We start from the raw sequence: 15,247 nt of genomic DNA on the forward strand, positions 1-15,247 counted from the left end.
CGATGCTCAATGTACTAGAGTAGACGTCGGCGCCGTTTCTCAGGGATGGCAAGGTTAAAGAATTCAATGCAGGCAAACGAAAGAGTAGACTTGTCTCCAGTGACAAACTATTTGCATGTACTCTTACCATACGCCGGACCTAATATCTGTCGAAGGGCACTTGAAGGTGCTGCATCTATCAAGAGAATTGGGTCATTCTGCATTCCATCTGCGATGCTACTTTCAATCTCATACGCGTCATAAGTTTTAATTTTTTTATTCTAGATCTAGATCTCCGTTTTATCAAACTCTGCGCTCACAAGAACACTTCAATGTTGATCTCCAGGACGCTGACTGGGTATTTCAGATCATACTTCTCCAGTACCGTCGGATGCAAGATGCCGAAGGACCCGATGACGTGGTGCTTTCCGCCGATGCGGACATGGACGGATGCTCCGTGGCCGGCAAAGTACATAGGATCTTTCCCATCAAGTTAATAGGCATCCTTATCTTTATAAAGAAAGTGAGACGTACCGTCGAGTTCCTCGATCCAATAAGTGCTGTCGTTTACGGCAGCATTCTGCAGCCCCTCCTCACCCACGATGAAGGAGCTTTTCATCATGGCCATGATCCGGTCTAGCAGGCCGTGCACAACCTCGAAGCCGCTGGTCTTACCGTACCAGGCGGCCGCAAAGCGCCGCTCGTTGCGGCTTTTGCGCTCTAGGGACAGGTCCTTGAACGCCACATCGCTGACCTCGAAGATCTTGATGGGCACCGCGTGCTTCTTGTTCTCGCGGATGGTCTTGAGGAGTCCCGGCACCAGGCTGGTGCGTACGACCTGAAACTCCTGCGTCTTGGGATTGGCCAGTTTGACGGCGGTGTTGCCGTCATCGTGACGATTGAGCCAGGCAAAGTTCTCGTCGTGCGAGCAGAGAATCAGCGGAAGCACCTCGGTCCATCCGGCCATCGCAGCCTCCGTTCGGACGATGTCCGTGAGCTTGTTGACAGGGAGTGGTGCTGCAATCGTGCCCGACTTGCTTGGAAAAGACCGTGGCAGCTCGTTGTACCCGTAAGCGACTGCTACGTCCTCCATGATGTCTGCTTGGTGCAGGACATCCGCGCGGGTTGGCGGAATATCAACGTCGATCAGACCCGGAGTCTCCGACGGCCTGGCATTGTAGGCCATTTTCTTCAGAAGCTGTGCAATCTCCTCGGCAGACAGGTTGAGACCACAGCACTGGTTGATATACGCAACTTCGGCCTGGGTCGACCGCGGTGTCAAGTCGGGCACTACTCTTGACTCCCCGTTGTGTTCAGACACGATCTCGACTGGCTCAACGCTATCGAATTGTCAGCCAAAGAAATCGCATGGGAAAAATGCCTGCTTACGTGAAAGGTTCCGCAGTGTACAGGGAGAACATCGTGACCATGATCTTGTTGACAATCTCTAGTTTCGTCTTATCCGTAGCGGTGATTTCAATGAACACATTCTTGGTGTCCAATGTAATCTTTGAATGGTCTCCGTTGATGATTGGAGGTAGAGAGCACACTACGCGGTTTGAGTCGTAGATCACGGGGTAAACGGGCGAATCTCGGATTATGTGCAAGTACCGCCCGAGATGTTTGTCTTTCTGCAATTATCAGAATCAGCGGCGCTCACAGAATGAGAGATGGACTTTGATACCTCGTAGAAAGTCATCAACTGCTCTCCGTCCATTTCCTGTGTCTGGTTGAGCGGTATGAAGCGAATATCTTTCGGAGGTAAGGCTTCATATGTGAAAGGTCCCTTGATCGTGTCCAGATCATGGGTACCGATGGACACTAGCGTTCGCTGGCGAGCAAGATTCTGGTGGAGCTTGTCCTGAAGGCTGATGAAAGAGTCGTAGCGTGCCTTGTCAAAGGTGATATTCCGCAGAATGGCCCCAGACACGTATGGCCTAATTCTCGCAGTCTGGCCGCTGTCATTGACGGTTCGTTCCGAGTAACAATTACGGCCGCACTCACTTCTTCCTTAACTATGATTTTTTCCAACCGTCCAGAGGCCGGAGGCACTAATCGATAATTGGGGAACGACTTCCGGCCAAGATACACGTTGAGCATCAGCGCGATGCCTTCGAAGCAGAGCAGATCATATCTGCCCATGGTCAGCGCCCTTCAGTGACCGTACTGGTCGATGTACGAACCGGTTCGCAGGGATGTCGATCTTGAGTTGCGGCGGCTCTCGTTTTCCATCCACAATTGGCCGGTCCTGATCCGTCGTCTGCGCACAATTCAGTATTATTTCAACAAACGAAGGTCAGGCAATGGTTTACGTCTTCATCGAGCTCAATGCCTGCGCGGGTTTGTTAGCGAAAGCGTCGCGGAAGGACTATCGAAGTGGTTGGCAGATACCGAACTCGAAGCACAGATCTTCAAACTCCTCGGTGGTAAAACTGCATTGGCACAAGATTAGAACATGCAATACGAAAAAGAATCAATACACTCACTCTCGGCCCAGCTCCTTGAACAGAGCGGCCTTGTCCACAGTGACCATCGGCATGGTGACTCAATGATGTTGGTGCACCTGGAGGGAAGTCTTGACGAAATCGGAGAAGGCACAGGCTTGCGGGCGCGGGATCTGGCGTCCTAATAATCGCGCAGACCACCGGCGTCTGCTAGGATATTTGTTTTTTCTATTTTTCTCTTCTCTCCTTGTCTGCGCGGAGTATTGTACTGTTTCCTCCACTACTGCGGGAAAAGATGAGAGCTCCAAGGCGGGACGCACTAGCCACAGGACCCCTCGCCCAGCCACAACCCCCTCACCAGCCACAGCCCAATCTGGAATTGCCAACTCCTAAACACCACATCCAAGCATCGCAGTGAAGGAGTAGATTCTCGTCGGCGCCCTTCCTCCCTCCGCAGCATCGACAAGTACCATTGATTCATTGACTGTATTCCAGCCCGTCGGCTTTTCCGCCCAGGTATGTCCGGCCCAATTTGCCTCGAGTTGTCCTCACCGCGCCGCGGTCTGATCCACACGCCCCACGAGACTCGGCCAGCCCAAGACGTTCGAATCTCGCCTCCTTATTCCAGCATTGGCTTATCCCCGTTCAGTGCTAACAAACGGTGCTTTAGAGACTCCCGGTCACTCCAGCGTCCATGCTGGACCTGCGCTCTCCGGATCATTGATTGAGTCTCGGTCTCTTGGTCACGGAGTGGGAGGATAGACCCGTACCTTGATCTCCCTTCAACCCGTCATTTACTTAAACTGCGCGATCACACGAGATCTACGCAATGGATTCGCAGCCGGAAGCCGATGAGCTCTACCCGATCGCCGTCCTGATTGACGAGCTCAAGGTAGGCGGCATTTCGCGACCGATCTCGAGTCACACATTCTCACTAATTGTAGCACGATGATCTCGTCCTCCGTCTCAATGCAATCCACCGCCTCTCTACGATTGCCCTGGCCCTTGGCCCGGAGCGAACGCGAGATGAATTGATTCCGTTCCTCGACGGTAACCGTGCCGACACTAACATCACGCCGCTTGATGCTGACTCCATAGCTAGACTCGGTTGAGGATGAGGATGAAGTCTTGAAAGCGATCGCCGATGAGCTGGGCGATTTCGTGGAGTACGTTGGCGGTGCCGAGTATGCGCACGTGCTTCTTCCGCCCCTTGAGCATCTTGCGGTGATTGAAGAACCGCTGGTGAGGGACAAGGTGGGGGACGGATGTGCCATGTTTACCTGCTTCCTGGTTACTAATTGACGGTAGGCGGTGGAGTCGCTCAACAAGATTTGTGAAGTGCTGTCTCAAAAGCAAGTAGAGGATCACTTCATCCCAATGGTGCTCCGGTTATCGAAAGCAGATTGGTTCACCTCCAAGGTGTCGGCTACAGGTCTGTACTGCATCCCATACCGCAAGTCATCGCCCGGTATGCAGCAGGCCCTGCGCCAGCAGTTCGGACACCTTGTACATGACGAAACTCCCATGGTGCGAAGACAGGCCGCCAACAACTTGACAAAATTTACCAAGGAGTTGACTACGCCCATCATCATTGAAGAGGTCATTCCGCTGTTCCAATACCTTGCTAGCGACGATCAGGACAGCGTTCGCCTCTTGAGTGTGCCAATCTTGATTTCCATTGCAGAGGAGATTCCAAAGGAGCAACAGTCCAGTCATGGAGTTCTTTTGACCTCTCTACGTAACCTATTTGAGGATAAGAGCTGGCGAGTCAGGTACATGGTGGCGGATAAGTTCGAAGGGGTCAGTACTTGATATATTGTCTGTGCGTGATCTGTCCAAATATGCTGACATCGTTCCTGCAGATTGCTAAAGCCGTCCATGAGGAAGTGGTGACCCGAGACCTTGTTCCGGCGTTTGTCAAACTCCTGAAAGACAATGAAGCGGAAGTCCGAACAGCAATCGTGGGCCAGATACCTCGTACGTATCTTCCATTTTTCCTCCCTGGACAAGTGGATTTGACTGGTTGAGCAGGTTTCTGCGCGCTCCTTGATCGAGACACCATCCTTAATGAAGTCATGACAAGTATTGAAGACCTCGTTTCTGACCAGTCTCAGCACGTGCGGTCTGCACTGGCCACCCAGGTCAGCGAGCTAGCTCCCCTTCTTGGCAAAGAAGAGTGCGTACTCACTCTCGTTACCCTTCTGCATGGTACCATGCATAGAGCTGACTGGATCTCATCAGGACGACCGCCCATCTTCTGCCAATGTTCCTGCAAATGCTCAAAGATGAACACCCGGAAGTTCGCCTGCACATTATCTCGAAACTTGATATCGTGAATAAAGGTACGTTCACCGCAACATAGCAGTGATATGCTTTGTTTGCTGACCCAACGGCTCCTTCACAGTGATTGGGATCGACCTGTTGTCGCAGTCCCTTCTGCCGGCAATCGTCCAACTGGCCGAAGACAAGCAGTGGCGTGTTCGACTCGCCATCATCGAATATATCCCGTTGCTTGCTAGCCAGTTGGGGGTCAAGTTCTTTGATGAGCAATTGAGCAACCTCTGCATGGGTTGGTTAGGAGACACAGTCTTCTCCATCAGGGAGGCTGCTACTCAGAACCTGAAAAAGCTTACTGAGTTGTTTGGCGTTGCCTGGGCCAGCGAATCCATCATTCCCGGAGTGCTGGGCATGGGGCAACACCCAAACTACCTCTACCGAATGACGACGTGTTTTGCAATTTCGGTCAGCCATCCATGGGGCTCGTAGTGACAAAGTGTCTTTGACTGACTTCTCATAGACTCTTGCTTCCGTTTTGAACCTCAATATTATTGAGAACTCCATCCTGCCGATGCTCGAGGGACTGGCGACGGACCCCATCCCGAACATTCGATTCAATGTTGCCAAATCCTACTCCGTACTGATCAACACGTTACGACGTCTTCCGGCAGAGGGCACGTTGCAGGATCTGGAGAAATCGGGGGGAACGGCACCGGCGTCACGGCGTGGACAGGAGTTGATTCAGCAACGGATCATCCCGCAGCTGGAGAAACTGCAGGAGGATGAGGATGCTGACGTTCGTTATTTCGCCACCAATGCCGCTGGCGGCCAGACCGAGGTGATGCAAACCTCTCCTTAGGGGTGCCTGGACGGGGCGCGGGACGGATTGATGGTGACAAACAAATAGTAAAGAACAGGCTTGCATGGAGAAATGTTGTTCGGAGGCGGGAGACAATCCTGCCGAGTTAGAGACATAATTATGAGCATTCTTTTGTTCTGGGTTGCTGGCATGAGTACTTTTGTAGTTTATGCTCTCATGCTTAACAGCTAGACATTTGACAAATGATGGCCTTCTCCAACATGCTCACTCTGCACCAGCCCGCAGAGAGAATATTTGTCAGCATCAGATTTGATGATAAGGCGTGCGATTCATGACTCGCACTAACTGAAGACCTTTTGGCGATCAACCTTGCTGACGATCATCCTACATCAACACCGCGCGGGCGGACAATCCAGCAAGCCGTGCTGAATGCTCATTTCGCCATGGCGACCACATGGCCATACCGTTTTATGTCTTTGTCCGAGGACGAACTTCGCAGTCGTCGTGCTGCACTTGATCTACGTGGCTACTTGGCCCAATTGTCCGCGTTCGCGGTTATTGTGGCTGTTTCTTTGTACTGCCGTTTTGGCGTACGATCATCGTCCACAAAGCTTCAGGAGCTACGGAGTACCTCGTCCTCGTGGTGGAACGCTCCCGCTCGGCAGGGGGCTGCAGAGTCAATAAAGCAGTATGCGCTGGTTTTGATGTGGCTTGGATGGCTCATCGGCCTGTGTATATGGAAGTCGGGCGAAGGTAACGTCCGAATCACCGCTACGCAGTACCGTTGCCTTGAGATTTCGAATAGCAAACACGGGCGACTAATAAAGCTCCAGCTCATGCTCGATGTCCTCCTGCTAACGTTGTTTGCTAGACTACCTCCATCTTACCAAAGCACTGGCCCATGTCTCGCTGTCACAGCTTCCGGTGCAGTTCCTCCTTGCACCGACATCATTCCTGCTGCGATCCCGCGGTGTTCCGTCTGTACTATCGCTCGTGACCACCATCCCGCAGCCAACACTCACGGCCTACCACCGTCTGCTGGGCCGGCTCGTCGTGGTGCCCCTTCTGTGTGCCCATGCGGCCTTGTATCTGAACTTCTACATGCAGACGCCGGACCCTACGTATGGAAGCTTGCTCGCGAAGCGGGTTCGGGACCTGGACGTGGAGATTGGGATCTGTGGCATCGTGGTCGCGACGCTGTTCTGGGTCTTGCGGGGGTCGACGGTGCGGCGCTGGAGCGGGTCAATACTGGGCGTGGACACGCCAGAAGGACGTCGCAAGGCGTTCTACGTTGTTCATCTCGGACTGGTCGCCGTATTGCTGGTGCTGGCTTATGCCCATGTTGTCTTTGCTCGGGTCTTTGTTCTGGAATCCGTTGGGACGATCGCTGTGAGTCTGATGGTTTGTCGGTTGTTGGACAGGGGCCGAGGCATCGGGAAAGCGTGATGGACTACATGGGGCACATAGTGAGCAGAAAGCCCTCAATCTCAAATAACCCCTACGAATGGTCAATCATCTGCGATGATTCTGCGGTTCTTTAAGGTTCAGAGGCCCTGGAGTGGTTCTTGAGTCTTCTGGAAGACTATTATCAGAGACTCGAAGTGCACAATCCGGTCAAGAGCATACTACAATAGCAACACGTGACAGCCGCGTTTATCTCAAATCCTCCCCAGGGCTCATGGGCTTTTCTCTGCTTTGTCCGTTGTCAGCTCGCACCTAACTTAATGCCTCGATAAATACGGTGTAGGATAGTGCTCTGTTGAAGCTCTAGTCAAGGACGTACACGATAGGCAGGGTGCAGAGTGTTTACCCTCGTCGACCGTCGATACTTAAGTACCAAGGTAAGTTACTCAGTAAAACTTTGAGAAGTCCGAGGACGAGGAGTTTGAGCCTTGTAGCTTTTCTCCCTCTTCCTTCTTCATCATGGAACACAGTTCCTACTTCTCTTCGACCGATAACAAGCGACATTGGCCCCCGAACTGAGTCAGCTCGGGATGGTATACATTGGTCCGTCCCTTGGAGATGCAATGTTTCTGGACCCGGCGAAAGCGGATGGGGAAATTAAATCACCAAGTCGGTGCACCCAAATTCTATTTTGTGCTGAATATTGACCATGCGAGTCTCAGAGATTGAAGGTTGCAGTCCGGTCCTCCGAGGTTCGTGAGGCCAGAATGGAGCAACTCACCCAAAAGTGGCTGCAGGAGCTTCTGCCTAGACCTTCCATATTGGGTTTAGAATACGCCCCGATCTATTCGCCATGGAAGTCAAAAAGTTCCAAGATGGTATGTCCGGAGTAGTGAAACCTCGTCCAGGACGGAGAAGCTTTTCGAAAGCAACTTTGCATCGCGTTCCTGGCAGGATTGATTCCGTTTGCCCAGATATGCTGGCTACGCATGTCCTGTCCGCTGATCGTTCTCGATAAGTAGTCGTCTTCAAGTTCGACCAATGCAACACGTCTTCCACTCACATGCGCAAGCGTGTGCTCTCTGAACCCGTTCTTGGTCTGGATCACCCGGCAAAGACCAGAATGCGTCGTCGCCGGCTGGTCGGCCTCCTATTGTCTATTGCGCTAGCGGGCTTCACGTTGTTTCTACTCAGGGATGCTATTCAGACGGTTCCCCTTAAACACAATGCCTCCCCGATCGAGAAGCCGGATATACGGACCTTTCCAATAGATGATAAACCTGAAATGGAGCTGAAGGTGGAGGGTTCCCATCCGATCTCGCGTCTCATTTTAGATGCCGGCAAGCAGTTCAAGCAGAGAGTGTCCTCACAATCCAAGTCTCTCCCGGAAGCCGTGGCCGAGTACCGTCGCCGCTATGGCATGCCGCCGCCACCAAACTTCGACAAGTGGTATAAATTCGCGCGGGATCGGGGAGTCCAGATCATTGATGACTATGATACGATATATCATTCGTTACTTCCGTTCTGGTCGCTTCCTCCAAAAGTCATCCGCCAGCGCGCGAAGGAAACAATTGGGTTTGATAATAACATGATTGCCTTATTGGTCCGGAACGGAAAGATTGCGAATGCGGAAGGGGGTGGAGATGGTTACAAGTGGCAGCGCGAGGCCACTGTGGAAATGATGAAGCCCTTTGTCCAGTATCTTCCGGATATGGATCTAGCTTTCAATACGCATGATGAGCCGCGAGTGGTGATACCCACCGAGGATCTACAGAGACTGGTGTCGTATGCCAAAGAGGTGGCCATCCCAGCAACAAACAAGAAAGAGTCGCTGCGGAACTCGTTCTCGAGACGGCCTTCGGATCTGGGCAAGGGTGACCAGATCGAGGAGGTTACCACGACGCGCTTCAACCGGTTCGCGCACCAGGCGACCTGGACACACTCTCGCATGTCCTGTCCTGTCGGTAGTCCCGCGCGGTCACTGGATGAGAACGCGCAAGATGACACCTCCCGTTATGCCATGGGAGACCTCGGATTCATCTACAATACTACCGCGTTCTCCGATATCTGCCTGACACCATCTCTACGACACACGCATGGATTCTTCGATCGCCCAAACGCGTTCGACATTGTCCAGGATTTGTTTCCCGTTTTTTCGCAGAGTAAGATTTCCAGCTTCCAGGACATTCTTTACCCCAGCCCATGGTATTGGGCCGGGAGAGTGGCATACAACAAGAGTGAAGATCGGCCGTGGGATAAGAAATCTGGCCAGTTGTATTGGCGCGGGTCAACCACGGGAGGGTATTCGCGCGACGGGGGCTGGCGGCGACAGCATCGACAGAATTTCGTCGATAAAGTCGACAACGCGCACGATGACGATAAGACCAAGATCTTGACCCGCGTTGGCGATCGGGATTGGGCCGTGAAGAACGTTCCGCGCAAGTCTTACCAAGACTTATTTAATGTCAAATTTACCTTCATTGGGCAGTGCGATGTAGACGACTGCGCTGCCCAGGAAAAGTTCTTCGACGTTGCTGAGAAAGCGGACCCAAACTGGGCGTGGCAGTACAAGTACCTGGCCGACATCGATGGCAACGCGTTCAGCGGTCGGTACTACTCGTTCCTGCTTAGCAACAGTCTGGTGTTCAAGATCGCTCTGTTCCGGGAGTGGCATGATGAGTGGCTCAAGCCGTGGGTTCACTACGTTCCTCTCAGTTTTCGTGGGGACGAGTACGTGGAGAGCGTTCGATACTTCACCGAAGAAGAAGACGGGAGGATCCAGGGCCCTCTCCTGGCCAAGCAAAGCAAAGAGTGGGCCCAGAAGGTCCTAAGAAAGGAGGATATGGAGGCATGGTTTTTCCGGCTTTTATTAGAGTATGTTCCCTGCGCATGTGTTAAGGCTAATGCCATCCATATTCCGAGGACTAACTTGGGGTTCACTAGGTACGGACGATTAATCGATGACAATCGCGAGACGATTGGCTTTTCATTATGATTCTTTTTGCTGATGAGCATGATGGGCATGGTTCAGTATGTTTTCATCTGTTGGGTATCTGGTTAACACATGTCGGTCAGTGGGATTTTCTCGTCTAAACTTGTACATAGATCTGGCTGTAGAACAGGGCGCGATTCCGGTTTCCCGAGTTGAAAGACAATTGTATCTCCTGCGTTTTATGTGTCTCCAACTAAGAGTGGTGCTCAGTGGTCGAACAGAAAGGTTAGGGTTAGGGTCTCACTGGCCGGAACTTGGAGCCGTGGTTGGATGACAGCATATGATGATCATCCGCTAGGGAACCGCTGTGGCTCGAGACATATGAGAATGAGGTCAAAGTCACTCGGAATAACGGGAATCTCTATCAATCTATTCATCGGTCCTAGAGAACACGCAGTTGGAGACGTCTGCCGTTGTCATTGCAAGATGATGAAAGCGTCCCTACTCAGAGCCGCAATCACGCTTCTATCCGTTGCATATGGCTTTTTTGGCATGGGCGTGCTTCTCTCAAAATCCATGACGGCGGGGTTCTTCTTCCGGAGAAATAGAAAGGAGGAAGTCCAGGAAGTCGGCGCCGGTACTGTGTCATCCTCTTCTTGACTGACTACTGAACTGCCGTAGCCGTACAACGACAGACAGGTCCCAATTACTAACGGGGAGGCTTTTCCTGTAACAGCTCGGGATCGGTTTTGGAATCTATCGAAAACATGGGCCGGGTATAGCCACGGCTTTGTGACACTGCGCGACGGTTTCAAGTTACACTATGTCACCAACGATGCCGCCGCCCATGGGCATGATGTTGAAACAGACACCGGCTCTAGCAAATCGAAGATAACGAAACCGCTAGTGGTTTTCATTCATGGGTTCCCCGACAGCTGGATGAATTGGCGCCATCTGCTCCAGCCGCAGCCGCTGCGGGACAAGGCAACTCTCGTCGCCATCGATCTTCCGGGCTATGGGGGCTCCGATCGATTGCCCTTTTACGGTGCGACCCAGGTTTTGGAGTTGCTCACTGAGTTCATCATCATCATGCGGGATCGCTGCCACATCGATCGTCCTGTCGATGGAAAAACAACTCCTGAACGAGTAATCGTTGTCGGCCACGACGTGGGCTGTGTGCTGGCGACACGCTTGGCCGCCGAAGCTTCCGAGTTGGCGGACCGGTTTATTCTCATCAATGGCCCTCTTGTACGCTTCGGATTCCCAAGGAGGTGTTGCTGACATTGCTGATCTGGCCTGCTTCAGATGCCCTTGGTCGAGTCCAATGTCAGAAGGTTGCTGTCTTCGTCTCTCAAAATGTTCCAGCTGTTCCTCAATGCGCCACTTCAGCACAGATCCATGTTGGTCAAGGCCATTTGCACGGTCAGGCCGGTCCTAGAGCAGTGCCTCCGTGCCGGGTCCATCTTCACCTACCAACTACCGCGACCGCTGGTGTACTACTTGTGCACGGCGAACCATCTGGCTGTGTTGCGATCCAGTCACCGGGCCGAACACGGCGAGGTGGTTCAGTATACCATTTGCGATGCCGCGGAGGCCTTAGCCACGACGATCGGGCCGGCGGCTGAGCAGCGCGCAACCCGGACCAAGCACGGTAAGCGGTACCCAGAGACCGCAGGCCGGGAACGGCCGTACGAGGGCATCATGCAGATGACCCGTTACTTCAGCGACGGAACGGGCCAGGATCCCTGGCACAAGTCCGCAGAGACGGTGGCCGCCCTGCACGGCCTGCGTCGTGGCAACGAGCTCGGCCGTCGGAGCAGCAGTGCGGCCGTCTTCGACGACGGGCCGCCGGGGTTGCTGCGCGCTCCGTCGACCATTGTCTGGGGCCTGAAAGATCGGATATTACATCGGCAGATCTGCCTCGATGGTATTCGCGACTATCTGGTGCCCAATAGCCAGGTTATCCTCCTACCGCGCTCGGGCCATAGCCCCCAAATGGAGGCCGAGAGTCGGATCGCGCTGCGGAAGGTGATTGAATGGGCCGTCATGGGTGAGAAGGGTGATCTATATGACGCTGCCCAGAAGGCATATTCGGGCGCGGTCGTGTCCGTTCGCACCTGACGTTGTATAGTTGGCCACTGGCACTCTAATAATGGCTCGGTAGCCTTTGCACCAGACAGAACGAGTTTAGACTCGGGATTCGGGGGAAAGCCATATGTATGGAGGCGTTTGATTCGGGGATTTCTACTTCTAGGTGGTGCCTGTGAGCTTAGATGCAAGTTTCACGATCCCTGCAAGGCAGTCGATGCGACTGCACCAGATAAGGCAAAAAGGAGCTCAAACGGAATGCATGTCATCCGCGTCAGAGCGGAGAGCTGCAGCAAATTGTGTAGACTTTTAACGGCGTCATTGATGCACGCGCCCAGAGTCAAAGGCTCTGAATGAAACAGGGGATGGATGTAACAGACAGGGGCTAAAGTCTTTGTCTCATCCCCTGCTTGATTTCTCAAGTGTTTGTTTGCTGCCCTTTTTCTTCACTGTGAAATCTGTCAAGTGATGGGTTGGAAAGGGATTTAGGACATACACCCTTTGGAACCAGCCCCTCGGCACGCGACAACCAACTAGCAGTAGTAACGACTACAACCTGCTCATCCAGTCCTTTTTTCTTGCAGACCTATCACTTGATTTGGTTCAGCAACAGCGGCCTGTATTGATATTTCTACGGTGCGGTTGATGCATGGCATTATAAGGGCTGATTCCTGTTGACCTCGACGCCAGCAGCCAGGTTGTTGGAGAGTCCAATCGAGGTGAACCGCGCAGGACGTGCGTCGAGCCCTTGTAGGTCTGGTAGCTTGACATCATCGTCCTCATCATGGGATTGCCCGGTGACGCGGTCTACTGCACCGTAAGTTACTACTATCCGAGTGCGGAGTGCGGCACGGTTACAGCTAATCTGGGCAGCTCGTTTTGACGGACAACTATCTCCCTGGTATGGATGCATACATAAAACGATCATGAATAGTTTGCGCAGTATTGATGCATTGACACGGAGTAGGAGCGGTTGTCCTCGCCCATTCGCTGCGCGACCAAGGCACGAATGCAAAGATCGTCGCTCTCATCACCCCCGAGACCCTCAAGGAATCAAGCGTGAGGGAGCTGGAAGTGAGTCACTCCGCGGCAACTTTCGATGGGACGACATCCCTGCTAAAGCTGGAGCAATCAGCTCGTCTTCGATCAAGTGATTCCTGTGCCGCTAGTGATCAATAATGTCTCCGCAGCCAACCTCACTCTCATGAACCGGCCAGAACTGGCCTCATCTTTCACCAAGATCGAGCTGTGGCGCCAGACCCAGTTCTCTAAGATTGTCTATTTGGACGCCGATGTCGTTGCCGTCCGCGCGCCGGACGAGCTACTGTCGCTCGACGCCGACTTTGCGGCGGCGCCCGATGTCGGGTGGCCGGACATCTTCAACAGCGGCGTCATGGTCCTGCGTCCGAATCTTGAGGACTACTACGCGCTACGGGACCTCGCGGAGAAAGGGGCCAGCTTTGATGGTGCCGACCAGGGGTTGTTCAATTCTCATTTCAAGAACTGGCATCGGCTGAGTTTCACGTATAACTGCACGCCCACCTCAAGTTACCAGTACCTTCCTGCGTACAGGCACTTTGAAAACTCAATCAGTCTACTTCATTTCATTGGTGCTCAGAAACCGTGGAATAGGTCGCGATTTGCGGCTTTTGGAGACACTCCTTTGCAGCAGCTCTCGCGTAAATGGTGGGCAGTGTACGATCGACACTACAGGCCAAGGGTGAGTCTATCTGGTCAATGAATGCAGGTTATGGATTCCTAATTGTTACAGCCACCTGCTCTCACATCAACCCAGGCAGACCGAGCTCCGCATCCAGTCCCTGTTGAGATCCGCACGAGTGAAGCATCTCACTCCACTCTGGGCCCAGCTACTCTGGCATCCCAGACTCTTTCGTCGGACAATCAACAAACCCTTGTCAATCTCCAAGTCTTGCGACGGTCTCCAATTTCGGACGCTTTTACGGAACGAGGACAGTTGCCCGACAGCCATGCCGAACAACCGGAGCTCAGTCTTGCACATCCCAAGCCAATCCACTCGCAATCAGTGCTTGATCGGCTCCAGGAGACTCCGCAGGAATCGCGCAAAGCCGAAATGCAAAGCGTGGTGCCTCTGTATATTCTGGGCGAAGAGCAGACGAGCGTTCATGTTCCGGCTCCGAGCACGAATGACACGCCTGCAGCGGGCTTAGATTCTTTCCCGAAGCTGACGCTGGACGAGCCGATCCCTGACCATCCATCGAAATCCCATCGGGAAGAGCACCATCCGCCGCTCGAGCAGCAACCTCCACCCGAAAACCGTCCATTCTCTCCGCCCAAGTCAGGATGGGATGCGACTCGGTGCGCCAAACCTCACTTTGTTTCCGAGCATCCCTTCTTGAAACTAACCGTTATACCAAATATTGTATAGGGAGCCTCCCCCGCGGGGCTCGAAACCTGAGGCAATCGACTTGCATTTAGAGACATACTCCATGTCGGACGACCCAAAGCTGTTCCAGCCTCCGCAGTCCTACCAAAACGTGCCCAAGAACCTGCCCTACAACGTACCAGTTACTCAGCGGCAGCCGCATAGGCCGGCACAAATCTTTCCCTGGGAGGGACGAGTCCCAAAGGCCACCCGTGTGTTCCCGGATGATCCGCGCGAAATTGACGGCCCATCAGCTTCTTCCCCTGGAGACCGCATAGGCCATGCCCATGACCCTTCTTCCAAGGACAAGGACCAGACCCCGAGGAACGAACAACCCGTGGCGTCCGCGCGTGCTGGCCCATGGCAATCTCTTACCCGGGGCACAAACGTTTGGGACGAAGACCCGGCCATCACCCGGTACATGGACGCCATCCAGCAGCGGCCTACTACTACTACTACTCCTCCTCCTCGGAACAGCGGCATTAGCCGCGTACAACCAGCACCAGCAACAACAACAACAACAACAGCATCCCGAGGCGGGACGGGGACGGCCGACACCATCACGGAAGGAGATCCCCCGCACCAACAGCAACAGCGGGGCCATCCCACCAATGTCACGGGTGCTGTCGGAAGGGACCTTCTTCTCCCCTCGACCCAAGACCTGCCAAGCCAGGAGGACTGGGTGGGTTTCACGGCATCGATGTTCCTGCGTGTTCTGCGATTAGTCTACTCATATTGGGCTTTTACAGAATCCATTGGCACGACTGGAGGAGCTGCGACGGCGGTCCGAGATTTTTCGTCGATTGTCCGGGTTGTTCGACCAAACGGGTGATGGTGGACGGTCGGATTGAGATGGGTTTGACTTGATGAGGGTTATATGCGGATTGCAATCAATGCTA

The 15,247-nt window shown here is 53.4% G+C and overlaps 6 protein-coding genes across 6 annotated transcripts; 5 read left to right on the forward strand and 1 right to left on the reverse strand.

Moving 5' to 3' along the window:
• Positions 1 to 295: 295 nt before the first annotated feature.
• VTN31DRAFT_5300 (uncharacterized protein) lies at positions 296 to 2,518 on the reverse strand (the record flags this gene model as incomplete). Its single annotated transcript, XM_069405785.1, has 9 exons — positions 296 to 459; positions 514 to 1,319; positions 1,369 to 1,610; positions 1,664 to 1,930; positions 1,984 to 2,113; positions 2,163 to 2,239; positions 2,292 to 2,311; positions 2,371 to 2,411; positions 2,466 to 2,518. The coding sequence occupies 9 exons, from the start codon at positions 2,516 to 2,518 to the stop codon at positions 296 to 298; spliced, it is 1,800 nt and encodes a 599-aa protein (XP_069259457.1).
• A 734-nt stretch (positions 2,519 to 3,252) lies between these two features.
• VTN31DRAFT_5301 (uncharacterized protein) lies at positions 3,253 to 5,559 on the forward strand (the record flags this gene model as incomplete). Its single annotated transcript, XM_069405786.1, has 9 exons — positions 3,253 to 3,315; positions 3,368 to 3,473; positions 3,526 to 3,677; positions 3,732 to 4,223; positions 4,286 to 4,400; positions 4,455 to 4,599; positions 4,665 to 4,765; positions 4,828 to 5,165; positions 5,221 to 5,559. 9 exons carry the CDS (start codon positions 3,253 to 3,255, stop codon positions 5,557 to 5,559), a joined length of 1,851 nt encoding a protein of 616 aa, XP_069259458.1.
• Positions 5,560 to 5,963: 404 nt separating this feature from the next.
• On the forward strand, positions 5,964 to 6,966 carry VTN31DRAFT_5302 (uncharacterized protein; the record flags this gene model as incomplete). The annotated part of the gene is made up of 2 exons (XM_069405787.1): positions 5,964 to 6,273; positions 6,392 to 6,966. The coding sequence occupies 2 exons, from the start codon at positions 5,964 to 5,966 to the stop codon at positions 6,964 to 6,966; spliced, it is 885 nt and encodes a 294-aa protein (XP_069259459.1).
• Positions 6,967 to 7,987: 1,021 nt separating this feature from the next.
• Positions 7,988 to 9,919, forward strand: VTN31DRAFT_5303 (uncharacterized protein; the record flags this gene model as incomplete). Its single annotated transcript, XM_069405788.1, has 2 exons — positions 7,988 to 9,798; positions 9,868 to 9,919. 2 exons carry the CDS (start codon positions 7,988 to 7,990, stop codon positions 9,917 to 9,919), a joined length of 1,863 nt encoding a protein of 620 aa, XP_069259460.1.
• Positions 9,920 to 10,342: 423 nt separating this feature from the next.
• VTN31DRAFT_5304 (uncharacterized protein) lies at positions 10,343 to 11,977 on the forward strand (the record flags this gene model as incomplete). Its single annotated transcript, XM_069405789.1, has 3 exons — positions 10,343 to 10,493; positions 10,593 to 11,104; positions 11,162 to 11,977. 3 exons carry the CDS (start codon positions 10,343 to 10,345, stop codon positions 11,975 to 11,977), a joined length of 1,479 nt encoding a protein of 492 aa, XP_069259461.1.
• A 751-nt stretch (positions 11,978 to 12,728) lies between these two features.
• VTN31DRAFT_5305 (uncharacterized protein) lies at positions 12,729 to 15,180 on the forward strand (the record flags this gene model as incomplete). The annotated part of the gene is made up of 6 exons (XM_069405790.1): positions 12,729 to 12,761; positions 12,818 to 12,845; positions 12,912 to 13,018; positions 13,080 to 13,664; positions 13,716 to 14,281; positions 14,352 to 15,180. The coding sequence occupies 6 exons, from the start codon at positions 12,729 to 12,731 to the stop codon at positions 15,178 to 15,180; spliced, it is 2,148 nt and encodes a 715-aa protein (XP_069259462.1).
• Between the last annotated feature and the right edge of the window lie 67 nt (positions 15,181 to 15,247).

This window comes from Thermomyces dupontii (assembly GCF_041956625.1).
Source record: "Thermomyces dupontii strain NRRL 2155 unplaced genomic scaffold VTN31scaffold_5, whole genome shotgun sequence".
In the NCBI taxonomy this organism is placed as follows: Eukaryota; Fungi; Ascomycota; class Eurotiomycetes; order Eurotiales; family Trichocomaceae; genus Thermomyces; species Thermomyces dupontii.